This window comes from Felis catus, chromosome A2, assembly GCF_018350175.1.
Source record: "Felis catus isolate Fca126 chromosome A2, F.catus_Fca126_mat1.0, whole genome shotgun sequence".
Taxonomy (NCBI): domain Eukaryota; kingdom Metazoa; phylum Chordata; class Mammalia; order Carnivora; family Felidae; genus Felis; species Felis catus.
The window spans coordinates 64,930,851-64,954,545 of NC_058369.1; the positions used below are offsets into that span (position 1 = coordinate 64,930,851).

The window sequence follows — 23,695 nt, forward strand, 5'->3', positions numbered from 1 at the left end:
TTTATTCCTTTGTTTCATTGTCTCTAAGTTTAAATCAAACAGTGATGACAGGGGGGCATCCTTTTCTAGTCCTTGGTTTTAATTGAAATAATTTTATGCCTCATCATTGAGGAGAATAACTCCCATTAGATTTCAGTAAACCGTTCTCTTATTTAAAGGTTTTCTGCTTTTGCAATGTTTTACTAAGAGTATCTGCTAAATAATTTCATATGAAAATGGTTTTTATGTTCTAAGTATTGATATAAAACATGATGATACATTTTCTATTGAACCACACTTTTATTTCTCAGTCCATCATCCTATACTGGTTAATGTATAATGCTGAATTCTATATATTTATATTTGTTTTTAAAATTTTGTATTTCCGGGGCACCTGGGTGGCTCAGTTGATTAAGTGTCCAACTCTTGAATTCAGTTTCAGGTCATGATCTCACAGTCGCGAGATCGAGTCCCGTGTCAGGCTCTGTGCCAGGTGTGGAGCCTGCTTAAGATTCTCTGTCTCTCTCTCCCTCTGCCCCTCCCCAGGTCATGCTCTCTGTCTCGGTAAAATAAAGTAAAATAAAATAAACGTTTATATTTCTATTTATGGATGAATCTGGATTTCCTTCAGGTTACCGTCTTTATCAGGCTTTGGTACTCAGTCCTCCTGGCTTCATGCTATTCCTGGGAGGCTCTTCATTTATTCCCAAGATGGAGGAGTTTAAAGAACAGCAGGATTGGAGGTTACACTGAAATCAAATGTCAGTTTACCTGGCCTTGGTGTCTTTATCGAATAGTGGAATTTCAATCATTTCTGTGGTAACTTGCCTATTCAGGTGTTTCGCCCTTTCTGGGGTTCTCCGTTCCATCCTCGGGAGCCAAGATCTTGTCCTGAGACCCATCCCGGTGCAGTTCTTTTTCCTGAAGAAGCCAGTTCCGTGTCTCACTTGTGTTCAGTTGTCCTCAAGAGTTACTGGCCCAGGATGTGACGAGGTGACGATAAATATGCTTGAGCAGAAGGAGGAGAGCCTGGCTCCGCTGCCTGGGCCCTGACTCTCCCAGTTGGCTTCCCCTTTTGTTTCCCAGCTCAGGTCTTGAGCGTGCCGCCTGCCTACGAGATACTCCACCCCATCTGGTATGATAGCTTCTCCTACAGAGACTTACAAAAGACCAGGCCTGAAATTACGTTGGGAGTAACAGCAAGTCTGGATGACAGTGAACTCATAAAATGCTTAAAAAATTAAAAGAGCTCACCCCTACACCTCTAACCGTGGGCAAAACATCTCTTTGTCTTCATTTGCTGTGGATTTAGTTGTTTCTGTCCTCTTGGGAAATAATCAGAAGGAGACTCAAGATATGTGTTATTAGACCCGCAAAATGTGTGCCATAGTTTCTTTGAGAACTTCTTTTTTTAAAGCATTTTATTTTTTTATTTTTTTCATCACAACAAGTGCACTCCTTAATCCCCATCATCTATTTTCCCGATCCCCCACCCACCTCCCCTCTGGTAACCATCTGTTTGTTCTCTATAGTTAAGAGTCTGTTTCTTGGTTCGTCTCTCTTTTTTCTCCCCTTGGCTCATTTGTTTCTTAAACTCCACATATGAGTGAAACACATGGTATTGTCTCTCTCTGACTGGCTTATTTCACTTAGCATTATTGTCTAGCTCCATACACATTATTGCCAATGGCAAGACATCGTTCTTTTTTATGGCTGAATAATATTGCATTGTATGTATACGACATCTTTATCCATTCATCAGTCACTTGGGGTGTTTCCATATCTTGGCTATTGGGGTGCATGTGTCCCTTTGAATTAGTGGTTTTGTATTTTGGGGGGTAAATACCCGGTGGTGTGGTTTCTGGATTGTTGGGTAGTTCTACTTTTAACTTTCAGAGGAACCTGCATACTGTTTGCCGTGGTGGCTGCACCAGTCTGCGTTCCCACCAACAGTGCAACGAGGCCTCCCCTTTCTCCGCATCCTCGCTAACGTCTGTTGTTTCCTGAGTGATTCATTTTAGCCATTCTCCCAGCTGTGAGGTGGTATCTCATCGTGGCTTTGATTTGTATTTCTGTGAGGATGAGTGATGTTGAGCATTTTTTCATGTCTGTTGGCATCTGGATGTCTTCTTTGATGCCTTGATGTATCAGTGAAACACATCACAATATTATTCTAGGATATATTAATTTTCCCTATATGCCTTTGCTTTGGTTAAATTCCTTTCAGCATAACTACAGATAGGCTTTTGAAAGGAAGTTTTTCTTTTTGTGGAACACCTGACTGGCTCAGTCGGGTAAGCATCCAGCTCTTGGTTTCACCTCACAGTTTCATGAGTTCGAGCCCTGCATTGGGATCCGTGCTGACAGTGTGGAGCCTGCTTGGGATTCTGTCTGCCTCTCTCTCTGCCCCTCCCCCACTCGTACTGTCTCTGTCTCTCTCAAAATAAATAAATAAACTTAAAAAAAAAAGTCAGAACATCCCTCTTTTTAAAATAGTGATTGAAACTACTTTTCATCTAATAAGAACAATTTTTAGTAATTTAGTTTAGCACTATTACAGCCCTATAGTTGAATTTACGGCTATATTTATAAGCAGTGAACACCCATTAAAATAAAAATGTTTATTATTCACTATAGTCGATCTCTGAGTAAAGTTTTGCTATTCTTTGTTTAAAGTAGTCCTGAGAATAAATTATGTTTTTACATCATTTTATATGCCTAAGAGCAAATGAACACAGCTTCTCGATAAGCATCCAAGCACCACCTGCTTGCTTAACTGTTGCACACAGATTGTTTTTCCCATTTTAAAAATTATTCAAAACAGAAGATGATTGTGCCTAAATATTTAAGAATGGATTTACACATGCCGTAAAACTTAACAAACTGGAGGTCTCATTAATATCCGTTCTGTTCTTTTATCAAATTCACGGAAAACACAACTAACGGAGCGGTAACCCCTTCCTGACGGGGAATTTGTCGAACGCTTTCAAACGGGAGTAGGATCTTCGACTCCTGAATATTTCTCTCTGTTCCGCAAAGCCTGCCCCCTGGCTCCCCACCTCATCTTGTAACATTGCGGCAATAAGGAGCAGATTAGAAAGAGAGAGAGGAAAACATTATTTTTCCGTATCAATGAACTGCCACTGTGTTCATCACCCTGTTCTCTTTGATTCTTTAACCGTGTACATCGTGTGGTTCAGATTTCCACTCTAATGGTTGGATACAGCCGTGTAAGGTGGGTAGGAAAAGAGGGTGGGGGAGGTGGGGGGGAGGGAGAGCAACAGACAGACAGACAGACAGACCCAAGCGCTGTGCTGCCACGCTGACGTTTGGCTTCCCCGCCCCCAGATTTCAGATGGAGAGATTAACGTGGAACGCTTGGAAATGTCACGTTCAAGCAGCATGGGAAAAGAACTTATCGTAACGGAATCGGACTCTCTGCTCTAATTCCTAAAAAGGGAATTAAGGCAATTTTTAAGAAGCAGTTATGTATTTTTCTTGTCTGAATTCTGTTGCACCTCGTCCCTGCTTACTGAAGCAGCAGCCAGCCCAAGGCTCAGTCCGCCCTTCGACAGGACTGGCAGGGATCCACGTGTCCTCTGGCCTGTCCCCCGCTGCTCTGTCGCCCAGGGTTTCTCTGCCCCAGTGCGCCAGGCTGTCCCTCTGAGACAGAGAAACTAAGACAAGATCAGAGATTGGCACTCAGAGGCGTCTGGGTGGCTCAGTCGGTTAAGCTACTGACTTCGGCTCAGGTCATGATCTCGCAGTTTGTGGATTCAGGCCCTGCATCGGGCTCTGCGCTGACAGCTTAGAACCTGGAGCCTGCTTCGGATTCTGTGTCTCTTTCTCTCTCTATCCCTCCGCTGCTTGTACTCTGTCATTCTCTCTTGAAAATAAATAAAAACATTGAAAGAAAAAAAAAAGAAAGAAATTGATACTCAGAAGACAAACTCTTTGACCAAACCAAAGATAACAAGTCAGATAAAACTAACTTTAATACATAGTTGATTATTTAATAAAATATTAAAATCTCAAAGAAGTTAAAAAAAATAAATATATAAATAAAATCTCAAACAAGTGGGATACTTCTGGGCTTACTAAAAATGTCCCAAAAGCAGAAGTAGAAAACTAGAATGGCCTTAAAAGCTTGTAAGAAATTGAAGTCATTGTTAATTTAGTTTCAGAAAAATTCTCATGGTGACTTTTTGCAAGTTTTCAAGAAGCAAATAATAGGTATCTAGTTAAAATTAACACATAAAAGGAGAGAAAGTGTCTCGATAAATTTAATAAAATTAACATCATTACACCACAACCAAATTAAAAAGAAAATTGCTCTGACAAACTGCAGAAAAATCCCATGTTTCGATAGAGATATGACAGTGAACTAAATATAAGCAAAATATATTCTGAAATGTAATAGCTCCCGAAATAATTAGAATTTTTTCTAAAAACTTTTTTTTTAACTACAAGAAATGTCTGTTTCAACTCAGGCTAACGCTAAGAGTGAAATGCCAAGATACACTTTTTAAGAAAATAATACCTGTTCTCCTTTTATCTGTTACAATACTGGGGGCAAAATGGATGCTTGTAGAGTAACCTAAATTATTCAATTACACAGCCCCCAAAATAAATTAATGGGAAGCTAACATAATACATAATAGAATTCGGTTGTTTCTTTGCATCCAAGATACACTATACAAAGTGGAATTTTAGGGAAGGGAAGGAAAGATACGCGTCCAGCAAAGGAAAGAAATGCTGTGCAGCTGCTGTGGGCCAGGCACGCATCCGGACGGGGGTGCGGCATGAACGCGGTACACAGGAACTGCCGAGGTGCCTTTCTCCTGGGGACAGATGGGAAGGGGGGCAGGAGGCAGGCAGCACAGAGGAGGGATGGGCTGGCTGGCTGCTGGCTGCATCCCTCTGCCCTTCTCACCTGCAAGGACAGGGGTGGGGCCAGGGGGAAGCCCAGGGTGGCCCAGGGGGAGCCCAGAGGCCCTGAGGCTTGGAGTACTGGGGCCCCAGGAGGCCTTGGAGGCTGTGGGGAGTCAGTGGTCATCCCACGCTTTGCAGGGTAAAGCAGGTGGGGGTGCTGGTTCTTGGGGGCGGCATCTGAGAAAGAGACAGGAGTCCGAGATGCCTCTGGGTTCAGCTCTGTGCAACCAGAGGCTCCCGCCAAGGGGAGAGCTGCAGAATAAGGAAGTTTGGGGAAGATCAGAGTTAAATTTCTGATGCAAATTCGAAAAGGCCCCGGGGGTGTCCAAGGGGACCGGTGAGAGGCAGGAGCCCGGAGGAGGCTGGGGAGCCGCAGGGGATGGAGGGCGGGGAGCTGGGTGGTGTCTGAAGCTACCAGGCTGGGTGAATGCCAAGTGCATCCCGGGCACCACCTTGTGGTGATGGAAGAAGAAACCCCGGCAAACTGGGCTTGAGTCTGCGCGGCTCTGAGTCACTTTTCGTAAAAGCCCTGGAGAATTCAGACATAAAGAATGTTCGTGCTTGAAGGTGCGGGTTCGCCGTTTTAGCCTGACCTCTGCAACAATAATGGCGTTTCCTGTAGCCATAAACCCTTGAGTTAAAATGCCTCGTGTTATAGAAGCAATTTAAACTGATGTGACTGTACTTTCTGATTTTGATTCCAAATGGGTATTTCTTCAAGTATTTCACGGGCATGCTCTTTGGCATGCGTAAAGGCTAAAATGTTCTTTCTTCATTTCATTTCTATTACAAGATTTCCCTCTTCATTTCTCCGTATAATATGATGAATTGCTTTCTGTAGGAATGAGGTATTGCTTAAAATTAATCCTTCTATTTAGATTTTCTGATGGTCGATTTGTGTTTATGTTCCCTGCCGGCCACCCTTTGGTTCTCTTCTTTTGGTTTTTCTTCCTTGCTTTTAACTAAAAAGATGCAGCTTTTAGTAGACACAGAGATCTCAATCTTAACGACTGTGGGACCCCATGAGACTTTGCTGCTTTATGTTTTATGGGTCCTTTTTTATGTTAGTTTTTGTGGGTTTTGTTCAGTTTTATTTTACTTTGCTTTCAACATGTTTTGTTTGCTTTTATCCTTTCAGTGATTTAAAAAGTATCTGATTTTGGTTCCCGTTGGAGTTTCACCTCAATTTCAGGACTATTCTGTGTCCATGGCAGAGTCTGTCTGCAGGTGCATTGTTTTTTAAAAAAAAATTTAATGTTTATTTTTGAGAGAGAGAGACACGGAGAGTGAGCAGGGGAGAAACAGAGGGAGGGAGACACAGAATCCAAAGCAGGCTCCAGGCTCTGAGCCGTCATCACAGAGCCTGACCCCGGGGCTCGAACTCACGAACTGTGAAGTCAGATGCTCAACCGAGCTACCCAAGCACCCCTCCAAAATTGAGATCCTGTTCAGATAACAATTTAGGTGTGGTATCAGGCTATAAAGTTACGGTTCTGGTATGTGCTATTCTGTTAGGACTATAGTGGGTTTTTTTTTTTTCTATTTCACAACATTATGATTGATCCCAGGCTTGATGCTCAGATTTGGTGAAGTCCCTCAGCCTTTGTGCGGGCTCGGTGGGGGGCACCCGCAGTGGGGAGGGAGGGACGCACCGCTGGGATTTGAAGGCCAGGTTGAAGCTGGGAGCCCTGTCTCAGTGCAGCCCCGGTCCCAGGGGGTGGGCAGAATTCTCAACACACAAAGATATCCCTGTGGACCTGGAACTCCTCCTCGGGGCTCCCACACGTGGCTTTTGATGTTGACCGCTGAATCTTTACTGAAAGGAAAAGTGCAAATTGGAAAGGAATGACAGACTGAATCAACATGGCTTGTAAATAGCCCACTGAATTCCCGAAGCCTCTGAGGGTCTTCAGCAACAGCCCATACATGTCCCTGTGTGTCACCATCACTCATTCCTACTTGAGGTTTTGAAATAGGGAGGCTATCTGGCACGGTAGGTAGATGGCCTCCAGAAAACTCCAGAGACAAGTATACATTTTGCAAAAGAAAATCTAATATCTAACCTCAGCTCTACTCTCTTGATATTTCTGGGTTTCCTTTCTCTGGCCTATACGATGGTAACATCTTACCGGCCTCTGCAGGTGAACGTGCCCCCTTCCCGGGCTACCTATGATCTGTTCCTTTCTCCTTTGAGAATGGTGAGTCAGATACACGTGGACAACAAAATTCTAAACCCGTGCTCTATTCTTAGCCATGATGAAACAGGGTGTATGCAGAAAAGTCCCACTGAGGTCAGCTCTAAGGCTGGATTGAGTATACACACATTTAAAACAAAAACAAAACAGGGGTGCCTGGGTAGCTCAGTCGGATAAGCATCCGACTCCTAAGCGTTCCCAGACTCCTGAGCCGCACATGTGCAAGGCCAGGCCAGCAGAACCCAAGCAGAAAGCAGCGGCGGGTGCCTGGGACTTGGGCAGAGATCTTTCTGGGGATCGCAGGGCTGAGGACGGGGATGGCATCGAGGGCCCTCCAAGGCGGAGGAGCCCCCACAGACATCAGCGGCTTTCAACTGAGACATCCCAGGGAGTGACGGGGAGACCAGCAGACCAGCCCCAACAATGCCAACAGTCTGCTGTCAGCTGGATCAAGGCACCACTCCCGTCCCCTGCCACCCGTGCCAAAGGCATCACCCACAGCCTTCACAATGTTGCCCTAACATCTAATAAAAAATGGCCAGGCAGGCCAAGAAAAAAGACCAAATGACCCAGATGAAGAGCACCACAGAATAGGAAATAAGAAACAGACTCACAGTTTATCAAGAAATATTAAATATCACATGGGGTTTTTGAAGAACTCTGTTAATGCTCAAGGAGACAGAAGAAAAGCTGGAGAATGTCCCTGAGAACCGGATCGCATTGAAAAAGTTGTAAAATTGAAAAATGCAAAAAGAAACTCCGAGTTCAGTAGAAGGTTTACTAAAAAGAGGAGGCAGAGCAGAGAGCAGGTGCTCTAGAACGTGCATCCGTCAGGGCACTTGGGTGGCTCAGCTGGTTAAGTGTCTTGACTTTGGCTCCGGTCAGGATCTCGTGGTTTGCGAGTTTGAGCCCTGAATCAGGCTGTGCGCGGACAGCACCATGGAACCTGCTTGGGATTCTCTGTCTCTCTCTGACCCCTCTCCCTGTAAAAATAAACATTGAAGAAAGAAAGAAAGAAAGAAAGAAAGAAAGAAAGAAAGAAAGAAGGAGAGAAAGAAAAGAAAGAAAGAAAGAAAGAAAGAAAGAAAGAAAGAAAGAAAGAAAAGTCCAACCATAGAAAATACCCAGATGAGGTAGACAGAGGAAAGAGAGTGGGGACAAAAGTAATGTAAAGGGTTCATAGAAAGACAGAAGGTCTGACGCACGACTGTTTTCATCGCAGAAGGAATAAAGGGACAGAATGGAATGGGGGGGAAAAAAAAGCAACCCTGAAAAAAAGCTGGTCAAGGAAGTCCAACAGAAGTCACAAGTCCAGAAACTTTACTCACCTGGAGTAGAATAAACCCAGAGAAATCCAGCAGCAACACAAAGAGTAAAAACCCACCGAAAACCAAAGAGGAGCCCAGAAGTCTTGGGAGCGAACCGAAGGAGGGACATTTTATCTTTGAGGGAACAAAGCCCTATCCAGCACCAACGGCTCAGCGAGGGTTCTAGAGGGCAAGGAAGTGTAGCAGGGGCTTGAAGTACGAAAAGAATTCACACCTAGAACTCCACGAGCCACAGAAGTATCCTCCGGAAATGAAGGCTCCACAAAAATACTTCTAGTCCTCCTGAAAACACAACAGAAGAGAAATCGTGGGGTGTGGCCAGCGGGCCCCACACTACAGAGGCCACTCGAAGGAGCATTTCAGGCAGAAAAATATCCAAGCTAAGAGAGGAGATCAAAGGGAAGAGACGTGCGGGATTAATCCCCAAGAAGACAACAGAGGAAGAAAAAGCAATCAAAACATATGGGACAAATGAAAGTAAGTCCCAAGGCCATAGGTTTCAGCCAAATGTATTCAGCATTGTGTCAAATAAAAATTCAGTATGATTAAAAGATAAAGATTTTCACAGAGGTGTTTTTTTTTTCTTTTAACTCTATCTTCTGCTTTCAAAAGATGTTTTAACTATAAGACAAAAAAAAATGTTGGGGCACCTGAGTGGCTCAGTCAGTTAAGTGTCCAACTCATGATTTTGGCTCAGGTCATGATCTCACAGTTGTGAGTTCAAGCCCCAAGTTGGGCTCTTCACTGACAGTGTAGAGCTTGCTTAGGACTCTCTCTGTCTACCCCTCCCCTGTCCATGCTCTCTCTCTCTCTCTCTCAAAATAAATAAACTTAAAAAAAAGTTTTTTTGACTGTTGAATGTAGACGAATGCTAACCAGTGGAAGCAGTTGGTGCTACGTTGATGTCTGATAATGTATCATTTTTTAAAAAGTTTATTTATTTTTGAGAAAGGGAGATAGCGTGCATGCATGAGCGAGGGAGGGGCAAAGAGATAGGGAGAGAGAGAGAATCCCAAGCAGGCACCACGCTATCAGCTTGGAGCCCGATGCAGGGCTCAATCCCACGAACTGTGAGATGATGACCGAGCCGAAATCAGGAGTGGGATGCTTAACCGACTGAGCCACGCAGGTGCCCCTGACTTAGATTTTAAGGCAAGATCCGTCACGAGAGACCAGCGCTAAAAGGATCACTATAATAAGAACACATCACGAATCTAAATGTATATGTACCTAATTGCATACCCGTAAAGTATGTGAAGCAAAATTTGGAAGAGCCGAAAGGAAAGACAGTAATTTCATAATTATAACTGGAAATCTGACTCGCAGTCACATATCAGACAAAGGACCCGCCCGTGGGATGTGAAGATCTCTTACAAATGAAGAAGAAAATCTTGACAACCCAGTGGACACTAATGACAAAAGATTTGGATGGTGCACTTCGAAAGGGAAGATCCAAGTCATCCGTGATCAGGGAAATGCAAATTAAAACCACAATCCAGTATTATGACACATCCACCAGACCTGATCAAATAGAATAAAAACTAACAGTAAAAGATGTTGCCAAGAATCCGGATGAACGGGCCTTACCACATGCTGATTCTGGGAGTCTGAATGGCACAAGTGCTTTGGGAAAATGTATATGTATGCGTTTCTGCTACGACTGAAAGGTCACATACCTGACCACCCCACTCCTGAGGTGGGAGCACTACCAACATCGTGTCTAAGAATGTTGACAGCAGGGGCGCCTGGGTGGCTCAGTCGGTTAAGTGTCCGACTTCAGCTCAGGCCATGATCACATGGTTTGTGGGGTCGAGCCCCATGTCAGGCTCTGTGCTAACAGCACGGATCCTGCTTGAGATTCTCTCTCTCTCTCTCTCTCAAAATAAATAAACTTAAAATAAAGTAAAATAGTTTAAAAATAAAAAAGAATGTTTACACCAGCTTATAGTCCCATGACAGCTACCACTATGCTACTCTAGCCTCTACTATTGACACAAATTTGGAAGGCAAACACCTATCAATAATAGAAAGGATAAATGAACTGTAGAATATTCACAAAATGGAACATGGTACAACGGATGGGGTGGCTCAGACAGTTGAGCCTCCGACCCTTGATTTCTGCTCAGTTCATGATCTCACCATCACCGGATGGAGCCCCGAGTCAGGCTCCATGCTGAGCACCGAGCCTGCTTTAGATCCTCTCTCTCCCCTTCTCTGTCTGTCTGCCCCCCCTCCCGCTTGTGCTCTCTCTCTCAAAAATAAAAAATAAAAAAACCAGAATGAACTAAATATAGCCGCATGCAGCAGCTTGGGTGAATCACGTGAGCGTTGCATTGGGGACAGCATGCTCTGAACGGGTGTGCATGCGATGATTCTGAGCCTACGACGTGCAGACACGGACACCCTTACAACTTCTGCTGAGCCTCGAGGCCCCGGGCACCAGGGGCTTCTCAGGTCCCAGCAGTGTCCTGTCCTGATCCTTGGTTGGCGTAGCAGGTTCAGGGGTGTGTTGACTTGTGTTCGCTACAACTAAGTGTTTGTGCATTTTTCTGGACAATGAAAAGTATGTAAAAAGGTCAACAAGACAGTACCTTCCGGAGCTTACCAGCTGAGGGTCCAGCAAGCTTCTCACACAACAGTGGGTCTGTATCGATGTTCAACAAGTAATGGTTACCTGCTGTTGTCTGTGTGTGTGTTGGGGACACGTTTTTCTTCACAGGCACGTATTCTATTCACTGCAATCGGCGTTTTATTAGGGCCACCTGGGTGGCTTAGTCGGTAAAGCGTCAGACTTCAGCTCAGGTCATGATTTCACAGTTTATGGGTTCGAGCCCCGCATTGGGCTCTGTGCTGACAGCTCAGAGCCTGGAGCCTGCTTTGGGTTCTGTGACTCCCTCTCTCGCTGCCCCTTCCCTGCTCACATTCTGTTTCTCAAAAATGGATAATAAAACATTAAAAAAAAAATCAGCATTTTACTGCTTGCTGGATCGCTGGTGCACGGGCTCTGTCCCTCCCTCTCCTGCTTGTGCACCCGCCGTGTATGATTTTGCTGAGGCCTTTCCTCTGCCGGTCCTCCTCCAGCATGCACCGTAGACTGTCCCCCTCACACGCTCACCGGCGACAGGACATTCCCAATCTCTTGCTTTTTTTTTAAATATTTTTTTAATGTTTATTTATTTTTGACAGAGAGAGAGAGGTAGAGCATGAGTGGGGCAGGGGCAGAGAGAGAGGGAGTCACAGAATCTGAAGCAGGGTCCAGGCTCCGAGCTGTCAGCACAGAGCCCGACGCGGGGCTCAAACCCACAAACTGCAAGATCATGACCTGAACCGAAGTGGGACGCTTAACCAACTGAGCCACCCAGGCGCCTCCCCAATCTCTTGCTTTTAACACAGCCTTAAACACACGTCCAGTACTGAGGTCAACCGTTTTCTTCTCCTGGTTTTAATGGATTCTTACCAGTTGCTAATGCAATTTATAATTCTGTAACTAAGTTCAGTAAAAATGTGTTAGAGACATTTGGGGCGGTTTGGGCTGGGAGATGGGCCTGCGGGGGGCATCCTTACCGGTGCATTGTCCTGTGCTGCCCCCCAGTGTCCACCTGGGGGCTCTGCATGCACCATGCGAAGGGGTCAGCCATCCTTTCCACATGTATTTTATTGCCTCCTGTTCCAGACACTGATCTACAGAATAGAAATGGCCATCATGGTATTAATAACTGTGCATAAAGACCTTCATGGTCAAGTGAGTTTAGAACAGGCACACGCGAGCCCTTCCTCCGAGCTTATCAGCACCTATTAGCAGAGTGAAGCCTCCGGAAAGATCTTCAGGAGAGGAACCCCATCTGAGTTGTTTAATGAAACCTGACCCCAATTTATTCAACAGTGGGGACTTTTTTTAAGCAGCAAACCTTTCGCCATTTCTCAGAACTTTGGAAGATACTTCTCTCGTTCCTTCGAGCCTGCCGTATTATTTCCCCCAAAGCGTTTTCTGAGAACTTTTGCTTCACTTAAAAATGAAGGAATGGGGCACCTGGGTGGCTCAGTTGGTTGAGTGTCTGTCTGACTCATGATTTCAGCTCAGATCATGATCCCAGGGTCGTGGGATCGAGCCCCACATCCAGCTCTGTGCTGAGCGTGGAGCCTGCTTGGGATTCTCTCTCTCCCTTTGCTGCTCCCTTGAAGTCCCCTCCCCCGATTGTGTGCTCGCCCGCTCGCTCTCTCAAAAAAAAAAAATTGAAGAACTATTTTGTTTCTTGAATTTCAATGCAGACTGGGTGGTATATGATAAATTGGATCCACTTGGAAGAACGGGAGAAAGATGACCCAGCAGTTATCCCCTAAGGTCCGGGAATCAGAATAAGGGCAGGTTCCCAGGAAGCCAAAAGGAATCATAAACCGTGTGGAACATTGTGTGTCCTCACAGCATGCGCCCGGAGCCACCCCGAGGGCAGGATATTAATTTTCCAGAACTGTTTCTTTTGAAGAAGAAGGTTTTCTACAGAGACAAAGTCTGTTTAGTTTTCATGCATAATTTAGTGCCATTTAAGATTTTTCCTTGGTTTAATTGCTCTTTTTTTCCCCACTTTCTGGTTAAAAAATGATTTTGTACTAGACCCTTCCCAGAAGAGCATGCATGTGCCCGTGATCATGTATGCACACACAAACACCTGAACATATACTTGGTTATTTCATTTGACTTGGCAGGGAGATGAAAATGCATGTTAGTAAAACGGTATTTCCTGGCTTTTTGAGACCAACGCCCTACAAATCTAACATACACCAGGTATATGAGAGGGAAATTGAAATGCGTTAGATGTTGCTTCCTCTGTGCAAATAACAGCGGGAGATTTCATCTTCAGAAGTCAGATTTGTGGGGTAGGGAACACGATTTACAACAGGGTAGGGAAGACGTAGCTGTTTCAAGATGGGAAACTGATGTGGAGTTCGGTATACTTGGGAATTAATCTTATTTTAATGCATGGCTCCAAAGGAAAGAATGCCAATAGTCTAGTGCCTGAAATAAAATGAGCTGCCTTGAGCCAGTGCTGGCCCCGCTGGGCTCCTACACCGCATGGATTTCTGCTCCGTTGCCCTGTCATTCTCGTGTGCTGGGCTGTTCCTCAATGTTTGGTCTTTGATGGAAGAGAAGGAGATATGCTTCCAGGCACCTGTGGAGACCTTTCTTCATTAATTCCATGTCTAATTGCTGCTTTCCATTGCTTGCTGTCAAAATCTGAAGCATATTGGCAACTTACCCATCAGCAGGGCTGTATTAGTTTTATTTTAGTCATGTCCGTTCATTATTTAATTCTAAAACTGTAACCTGAATGTGTATTTCCTGAGCTCCAGCCCTGTGCTGCCTGCAGTCCTTGACCCTGGGATGAAATGGCAGCGTAGTTGTGGCTCCTGTCCCCAGGGGCTCCCAGCCCATCGCTGGGCACTGAGGCTGTCACTGGGGAAGGCAGTTCTGTGGGAGACCCAGGAGCAGCCAGGAGGGATCCTTCATATGACAAATGTTCCAGCAGGTTCAAGCTTGATTTAGAATTTGTGAGCTTCAGCCTAAAGTATCGTGAGTTTGGTACACCCTAAATGAACACCCGTCATGGGCTAATTGTGCTGGTAACCAGGGTAAAACGGGGAACTCAACACAGACTGCACTTGAAGAGATGGAGTGTGGAGGCCCTGAAGGGAATGAGATGCTCCTTCCCACGGACGGCCCTCTATGAGCAGGCACTATGCCCGTTGGCTCTGAGCTATTCTGATTCTGTGCATCAGCCACAGAGAAGGGGGTGCACCTGTTCATGGGGTCCAGATGGTATAAACAACAGTTTTCACAATTGCAAATCCTTTGCCCTGACATCAAATTAACACAGAGAGGTTGAGTTTATCAATGTCTATCAGCTGTTAACTTAAATGGCTGTCCCAGAGGTAAGAAAAGCTTAATGTACTGTGTTCATTATGAAATTAGCCGTCTTTAGCCAGCGGCCTCTAATAACAACCAGGCCAGGTGAACATAATGTAATGTATCAGTAATTAACATGAGCCATGTAACTTGACTCATACTTGGTCTAAATCTTGTTTTCCATGTTTGTGAAATTTTTCAGTGTGCTTCATGTTTCTGTTAAAGTAGCATATAAATATGAAAGTTAAGTTTATAATTAGATTAATTGATAAAGATTAAAAACTGTTTCTCTCTATTCCCCTAGTTACTAAGGAGGTAAACTATATGGAGGTTTATTTGCCAGTGAATGATGATAGTGGCCAGAATCTATTTTTAGTCATCAGGATTCTCTGCAGTAATTTGTATTTTAGTGTACCAACTTATCATGAGCATTTTTCCCCCTCAAGATCCTTAATAGTTCTTGAGTTACAAGTCTGTAAAATTAATGTCTCATGAAAATAAAAATACAACCCATCCACACCTGCGAGACACCAGCTGAAGCAGTTCTGGAAGGAAAACTTATCAAACTAAATGCTGACTTTAAAAAAGAGGAAAATTCTCAAGTCAATTAAGTCACTTCAAGAAGCTAGAAAAAGAAAGGCAAAATAAGCCGAAAGTAGTAGAAAGAAAAAATAATGAAGATGAGAACAAAAATCAATAAAATTGAAAACAGAAAATCACTAGAGAAAAATCAGTGAAACAAAAACTGATTCCTCGAAAAGATTCACAAAATTGATAAATGCCTCCAGCAAAACAAAAGATTTTAGGGGTGGAGAAGAGACAAATTACTAATAAAAGAAAGAAAACAGGAGATTCCACTCTACACCCAACAGACATTAAAAGGAATACTGTCAGTAGCTGTACGTACATGAATTTCACAAATTAAAAGCTATGAACCAATTCCTTGAAAAATAAAAACTACCCCAAATCATCTGAATAGGAAATTGATAATTTATATGAAAACTATTCAGGAAATTGAATTCATCATTTTTAAAACTCCCCTCAAAACCACTTATGTGGTTTCATTGGAAAATAATACCAAATATTTTAAAAATTAATACCACCTCAACACAATGTCTTCCAACAATAGAGGAGGGAACACTTTCGAACCCATTCAATGAAGTCCGTGTTATATCCTGCATAAATATAAACAAAATTTCTTACTACAATATTAACAAACAAAATAATATATATATAAAGAATTTTACACTGTGACCAAGTGAGATTTATTCCAGGTATGTAAAACTGGTTCAGTCTTCAAAAATCAATCAGTGCTGTTTCCAGGTGCCTTTCTATCCTAAAAACATAAAAAGTTCAACAAACTGAAAAGTCAGTAACTCTTCTTAGACCCACCAGAGATCTGAGGTCACAGCCTGTAACTGACAAATTGCTGGAGGTTCAGTGTGGATGAGTCTGACAGTCAAAAATGCCAGCAGGACCCGGTCCTGGGAGAGGGTTCCCATAATTTTATGTGCTCTGATGTCTTATGGAAGGTAGAGGGACCAAGTATCCATTTTGAAATCTTTCAGGTCATTCTATTCTTTTTAACAAGGTCTGCCGTCCAGGGAAAATATTTGACCAGAGCCAGCCTAACCCTCTGGAGTTTTATCAGGACATAACTGACCCAGAGTAGGGGAAATACCCAACTCCTCACTTCAGCTTTCCACATGGGAGAAGGGAAGCACCCAAGTGCAGCCCACTCTAGCCATCCTGGACAACCAAAGTGGGGGTGGGGACTAAGAAGCACTTGTAAAGTTCACAGTCCAGAGGCAAAGGCTCATGGAAAGACCGAGACCTGGTCATAGGATACAGAATGCTTCCCCTCCCTCCACCCCTTACCTTACCATCATCTTACTAAAGTCCTATTTACAGCACTTCCTTTTCCCCAATATACTATGTATTTAACTGTCAAAAAAAAAAAAATTACAAGGCATACTCAAAGGTCAAAAACACAGAGATGAGCAACCCTCAGAATCCAAGTCAGGCATGGCATGTTAGAATTATCAAACCAGGATTTTAAAATAACTGTGATTAATATGCTAAGGGTTCTAATGGAAATAGCAGACAGTGCGCAAGAATGGATGGGTAATGTAAGTTGAGTGATGGAAGCTCTAAAAATCAAAAAGAAATGCCAGGATGCTAGAAGAATGCTAGAGATCAAAAACAGTAACATAAATGAAGAATTCCTTTGATGGGCTCATAAGCAGAATATCCAAGATCCATAGACCATCTACATAAGGTGTAATACATGCATGACAGGGACATCAGAAGGGGAAGATGCCTAAAAAAAAAAACAGAAGCAAAATTTGAGACAATGACTAAGAATTTCCCCCAAATTAATGTTACACACCAAGCACAGATCCAGGAAGCCTAGAGAATACCATGCAGAATAAATACCAGAAAACCCCCTACACCTAGGCATACCATATTCAAACTTCAGAATATCAAAGATAAGCAAAGAATCTTGAAAGAATTCAGAGGTAAAAGCACCTTTCCTACAGAGGAGCAAATACAGGGACTGCATTCGACTTCTCCTAGGAAACCATCCAAGCAAGTAGAGAAAAATAGTTGGTGTTGAGAGAATTCTGCGACCTGCAAAATTATCCTTGACAAGTGAAAGAGAAATAAAGACTTTCTCTGGCAAACAAAAATTAAGGGGCCTTTCTGCCAAGAGACCGCCCTGGCAAGAAATGTTAAAAGAAGCTCTTTAGAGAGAAGGGAAATGCAGAAACTTGGATCTACATAAAGGAAGAGCACCAGAGAATGAATAAGTAAAGGCAAAACAAAAACTTTTATTTTTCATATTCTTAAATGATCTACCAGATAATAGTCCACTCCAAATGATTCAGGAGGCAATGTGTTCGGTTATGCATGCTGATGGATGTAGTTGGATAACTATCTTTATTTATGTTTATGGAGAAGTGAAATGAATAATAGTGATGCAGTGGCTGGGAGCGAAGAATTAGGATTATTTGTTATTATTTGTCATTATGCACACCACTCTGGAGACACAATAGTGTTATTTGAAGCAGACTTGGATCATTTGTAAATGTATAGTGCAAACTCTAGCATTAACAGTTTAAAAGAAAGTTTAAAAAAATACAAAAGAAGTATAAAATGTGTTTAAAAAAAGAGAGAAAATGTAATCATAATAAATGCTCAGTTAAATCCAGAAAAGGCAAGAAGATAAGGAAACAAGAGTAAGAACAAAGAATAAGGGGAACAGAAAACAACAAATCTGGTAGATAGAAATCTAATTATATCAATAAACACTTTAATTTTATTTTTCAGAGAGAGAGAGAGCATGCACAAGCAGAGGAGAGGGAGAGAGAGAGAGAGAGAGAGAGAGAGAGAGAGAGAGAGAATCTCAAGCAGGCTGCACACACAGTACAGAGCCAGATGCAGGGCTCAATCCCATGACTGTGAGATTATGATCTGAACCAAAATCAAGAATAAGATGCTCAACCAACTGAGCCACCCAGGCACCCCTCAGTAACCACTTTAAATATTAATGGCCTAAAAGATAGAAGTAGAGTGAGTCAGAACTTTAAGACCCAGCTATCTATTGTTCATGAGAAACCCAATTTAAATATAAAACACATATGTATTAAAAGGAAGTGGATGGAGAAAAATATATTATTTTAACACTAATTAAAAGAAAGCAGGAGTAGCTATATGAATTTCAAAGTAGACTTCAGAGGAAAGAAAGATATCACAGATAAAGAAGGTCTGGGGTGCCTGGGTGGCTCAGACGGTTGGTTGTCCAACTTCAGCTCAAGTCATGATCTTGCAGTTCATGGGTTCGAGCCCTGCATCAGGCTCTATGCTGACATCTCAGAACCTGGAGCCTGCTTCGGATTCTGTGTCTCCCTCTCTCTCTGCCCCTCCCCCGCTCATACTCTGTCTCTCTCTCAAAAATAAATAACCATGAATTTTTTTCTTAAAAAGAAGAAGGTAATTAACATAAACAGGTCAGTTCTCCAAGAAGACATAATAATCCTCCATGTGATACTCACCAGCAACAGAGTGTCAGAATACATGAGGGAAAATAACCAATAGAAATGCAAGAAGAAACACATGAATTCACTATTACGTTGGAGACTTCAACATCTGCCATCGGAAGTGGACAGATCCAGCAGACAGAAAATCAGTAAGGACATAGTTGAACTCAATACCTTCAATCAACTGGTTACAATTGACATCTATTGAGTATTTTATCCAACAGTGGCACAATACACATTCTTCTCAAGTTCACATGGATTATTTGCCAAGATAAACCACAGTCTAGTCCACAAAACACACTGTGATACATTTAAAAGAATAGAAATCCTATGGTGTCTGCCCTCAGACCACAGTGGAATTAAACCAGCAATCAGCAACAGAAAGATGCCTGGAAAATCCAGATACTTGGCAATGGACAACAGACTTCTAAATAACACCTGGATCAAAAAAGAAGTCCCAAGAGAAATTAGAAAACTTAATTTTGAACTTCATTAAAATGAAAACACAACTTAATCAGAATTTGTGGGGTGCAGCAAAAGCAGTGCTTAGAGGAGTACTTAGGGCATTGAATGCATATATTAGAAAATAAGAAAGTACTAAAATCAGTCTAAACTTCATCTAAGGAAACTAGAAAGAGACGAGCTAATTAAATCCAAATAAGCAGAAGGAAAAAAATTAATAAAAATTTGAGGAGAAATCAATTAAATTGAAAATGGGAAATTAATAGAGAAAGTCAAAGAAACCAGGATTTGGTTCTTTGAAAAAAGTCAATACAGTTGAGAAGCCTCTAGCCAGGCTAACTAAAGAGAAAAGAGAGAGGACACAAATTAGTAATATTGTGAAATAGGAGACATCACTCCAGACCCCACAGATATTAAAAAGATAATAAAGGGATACAATGAACAATTCTGTGCCTACAAATTAGACAATCTACATGAACTGACAGTGTGGTATGATGACTAGATCAATAAACAGAATTGGGAACCCAGAAATAAACCTGCACACATATAGTGACCCGATCTTTGACAAAGGAGTCAACACAGGACAATGAAGATTATCTTTTTAATAAATGGTGGTAGAACTATTAGGCATCCGCATGCAAAAATATATAACCATACAGTATTTGTCTTTCTCTGAATGACTTATTTCACTTAGAATTAATACTTTTTAGGTCCATCCAGGTGGCTGCGAATAGCAAGATCTCATTCTTTTTGATGGCTGAGTAGTATTCCATTGTGTATATATTCCACATCTTTTTTTATCCATTCACCTATCAATGGACTTTCAGAGAGCTTCCAGATCTTGGTGATTATAAATAATGGTGCAACAACATAGGGGTTCACATATCTTTTTTTAAATGTTCATTTAGTTTTTGAGAGAGAGAGACAGAGACAGAGACAGAGTGTGAGTTGGGGAGGGAAAGAGAGAGAGGCAGACACAGAATCTGAACTGGGCTCCAGGCTCTGAGCTGTCAGCACAGAGCCCGATGTGGAGCTCAAAGTCATGGACCACAGGATCATGACCTGAGCCGAAGTTGGATGCTTAACCAACTGAGCCACCCAGGTGCCCCTTCACATATCTTTTCAAATTAGTGTTTTTGTTTTTTTGGGTGAATACCCAGTAGCAGAATACCCAGTAGAGTAGTTCTATTTTTAATTTTCTGAGGAATCTCTATACTGTTTTCCACAGTGGTTGCACCAATTTGCATTCCCACCAATAATGCACAAGGGTTCCCATTTCTCTACATCTTTGCCAACATTTGTTATTTCTTGTCTTTTTGATTTTGGCCATTCTGAGAGGTGTGAGGTGATATCTCATTGTGGTTTTGATATGCACTGATGATGGTTGATGTTGAGGATCTTTGTATGTGTCTGTTGTCTTCATTAGAAGTGTCTATTCAGGTCTTCTGCCCATCTGTAATTGAGGCTTTTAAAGCTCAAAACAATTATATTGCTTATTCCAAGATTACATAACAATCAAGCAGTGGTATCAGACTTTGAATCCAGATTTTTCTGGAGTAGAGACCTGTAAATACCTATACCTGTGAGTACAGGTTTTCTGGGCAATTATGGTGTGTCTTCTATGTGCAAAGCATACTGACAGAGTTTAGGGCAAATTAGGAGATTGTGTCCTTAAATTAAACTCTGCAAAGGAGACAAATGGAAAGAAAGCATGCCAAAGAGAGTGAGAATATAAGATTCATGGGTGTTTCACTTGCCAAGTAGGGCAGGTATTGACAAAGTGAGTCCTTCCCAGAGCATGGCCATGGCACTGGCCGGCTCTGACCTCACAGAGCTGAGGAAGCCATCCCTCCCTGAGGAGCTAGGAAGGCAGCCCCTAGTGGGTTTAGTGGGAATGTGCAGAGACAAAGGACCTCATGTTGGCCTACTGGGTGGGCAAGGGTATGTATGTGTTTAAAATATTGCAGTTTGGGGCACCTGGGTGGCTCAGTTGGTTAAGCGTCCAACTCTTGATCTCAGATCAGGTCATGAGCTCACAGTTTGTGAGATCATCATCGGGTTCTGTGCTGACAGTGCAGAGCCTGCTTGGGATTCTCTCTCTCCCCCTCTCTCTGCACTTCCACACTCATGTTCTATCTCTCTTTCTCTCAAAATAAATAAGTAAACTTTAAAAATAAAGAAACAGAGGGGCACCTGGGTGGCTCAGTCGGTTGGGCATCCGGCTTCGGCTCAGGTCATGATCTCGCGGTTCATGAGTTTGGGCCCCACATCAAGCTCTCTGCTGACAGCTCAGAGCCTGGAGCCTGCTTCAGATTCTGTGTCTCCCTCTCTCTCTGCCGTTCCCCTGTTCATCCTCTCTCTCTCTCTCTCAAAAATAAATAGACACTAAAAAAATTTTTTTTAAATAAAAATAAAGTAAAATATGGCAGTTCACCAGAGCTGACAGAGGGGAGGGACTTGACCACCCCTGGCAAGACTGAAGCACCAGCAGGCTGGAGACACAGGACCAGCGCTCAGCAGAGAGAGGGTTGGAGCTGCAACACGGCTTCCTCCCCAGATGGATGATTGCTAACATTTCAAGGTCTCCAAGGGAGAAAAAATGAAGTCAAGAGATGAATCCTAGGACTGGGTGGGGAGGCTGAGGGCAAGAAGAGAGCAGAGTCCCTGGAGGGAGAAGGGGCTGTGTGCACTGGGACACGGGTTCCAGTGTGTGACAGTTAGGAGCTAGTACACTTTGCAGCTTGGCTAATGTGAAAAACAGTAGCCATAAAAACATGAGTCTTTCTGCCTAGAATTATTCTGTTGTTTTTTTTTTTTTACAACTTTCTTTTTCTCTTTTTTAAGTTTATTTATTTTAAGAGAGAGAGAAGGGAGGGAGTCCCAAGCAGGCTCTACACCATCAACAGGGAGCCTGACGTGGGGCTTGAACTCACGAACCGTGAGGTCATGACCTGAGCTGAAATCAACAGCCACTTAACTGAGCCACCCAGGAACCCCTAGAATTATTCTGTTTTCATCGTGGAGCTTGTTTGGATTAGTTTATTTTTACAAATCGTGTCGGTGAATGAATGTCTTTCGTCTCTTTTATGACTTCACACATCACAGTTCAGCCTACTTTGGTAGCGGGCATATTATCAAAGACCGTGGAAGCAAAGGAAGGGAGAATGAGAATGTGACTCGCTGCTGAAGTTCAGTGCTGGGAGCCCTTGTTGAGGCCACGGTAACTCCTGACATTTCCACTCTGGAGGGAGGTTTGGAGGCAGCCGTTCAGATCCGGATCAGCTGCGTGAACCATAACATAAAAACAGTTCGTGTCAACTCATGTTGGCAACCATTCCTTCATATCCCTGACCTTCCATAGAACATGATGCAGGTGGCAGAGAAGCTTACGGCTGACGCTGACTGAGATTTGTAGGGATCTTTGGCCCGCGTGGAAGCCTGGGGAAGACGCACAGGCTGGTAAACGCTAAGACGGTGCTTTTCAAAAGTGTGGGCCCCAGACCACCATTCGTGGCAGCAGCACCTGAGAACTTGTCATCAAAGCAGATCCTCTGGCCCCATCCCACACTTCGTGAGTCAGACGCTCTGGGGGTGGGACCAGCCGCCAGTGTTTCAGGAGCCCCTCAGGTCATTGGTTCGTATGGTGACATCTAGAAACCTGCCACTTGCTTATTTAAGCTCTCTCTTGTAAAGGTGCCTTGGAGAATCAGGCTCAGCCTGGCTCTTTGAAAGTTACATTTCACTAACTTTTTCCTATGATTACTTAGAATTAAATCAAATGGTTGCCGGTGTGACTTACATATAAGGCCCCAAAACGGAACCGTTTGTGAAAATCACAGTATTGCCACTCGTAAAAACATGTAAATAATGCCAGTTTCATTTCACACACAAAAAAGGTGGGGGTACTTCGTATTATTTAAAGCATAGCTTTCCCACTGTCATCCGTGGGACAGTGAACACAACACATCCCGTGAGGCTGACTGCCTAATTAAATACATTATAGATTAACGCTCGCTGCGAGTATAACACGTTTTTCTGCGTTCCAGGTCCAAACTGCTTTGCAGAAACTGCTGTCATCCCAGCTGGAAGAGAAGTGAAGACGGACGAGTGTACCATATGTCACTGTACTTACGAGGAAGGGACGTGGAGAATTGAAAGACAGGCCATGTGCACGAGGCACGAATGCCGGCAGGTGTAGACACGGGGCCGTATAAAAACAGACGTTTTTCTAGAATATTTTACTGACGTGAACACTCTAGATGACTCTGGGGAATGTCATCCAAAAGGAGAAGACTTTTGATGAGGAGTGTGCAAAGTTGTGCGTACCTTTTGCGCTTCTCGGTAACCGTTTCCTGCAGGAGAAGGAAATGGGTCTATTTCAAAACGTCCACAAGAACTTTGGGCACAAAACCCCCTCTCTAAATAAATGTGCTATTTTCACAGTAAGTACACCGAAGTACACTATTATATATTAAATGTATTTCTATAATCCCTCTATTAGAGAGCTTATATAAATGTTTTCTATAGATACAGATTAAAAATGCTGTGTTGTCAACCGCCTTCACTGCGTACCTGCATATCTGCTTCCTTTCTGATTCCGTCACACGAGGTTGTTTGTGGTGGCTGATTCTGCCTCACCTCTCGGAACACTGCACCCGTCGATGGCCCATCCGATGATGAAACCCGGAAATCCTGCCCCCATTCTGTTTCATCACAGAGATCGGCCTAGTGTCCTTAGGAGATCCAGTCTACTTCACATAAATATATTTCCTTCTTCTGATGACTTATAGGTTTTACCACCTCCGTTTTCAGTCACTGATGAATCATTATACCAAGACAACAGGCATGCACTTTTCC

General features: G+C 43.1%; 1 protein-coding gene across 2 annotated transcripts in view; it reads left to right on the forward strand.

Moving 5' to 3' along the window:
• The window catches only part of VWC2 (von Willebrand factor C domain containing 2), a 125,100-nt gene extending 101,702 nt beyond the window's left edge, over window positions 1-23,398 (forward strand). For both annotated transcript variants that reach the window (XM_045052109.1, XM_023250155.2), the window contains one exon: window positions 22,885-23,398. In XM_045052109.1, coding sequence (XP_044908044.1) covers window positions 22,885-23,036 — 152 coding nt within the window. In that variant the 3' untranslated portion in view covers window positions 23,037-23,398. The remainder of the gene's footprint in view (window positions 1-22,884) is intronic.
• Window positions 23,399-23,695: the final 297 nt, after the last annotated feature.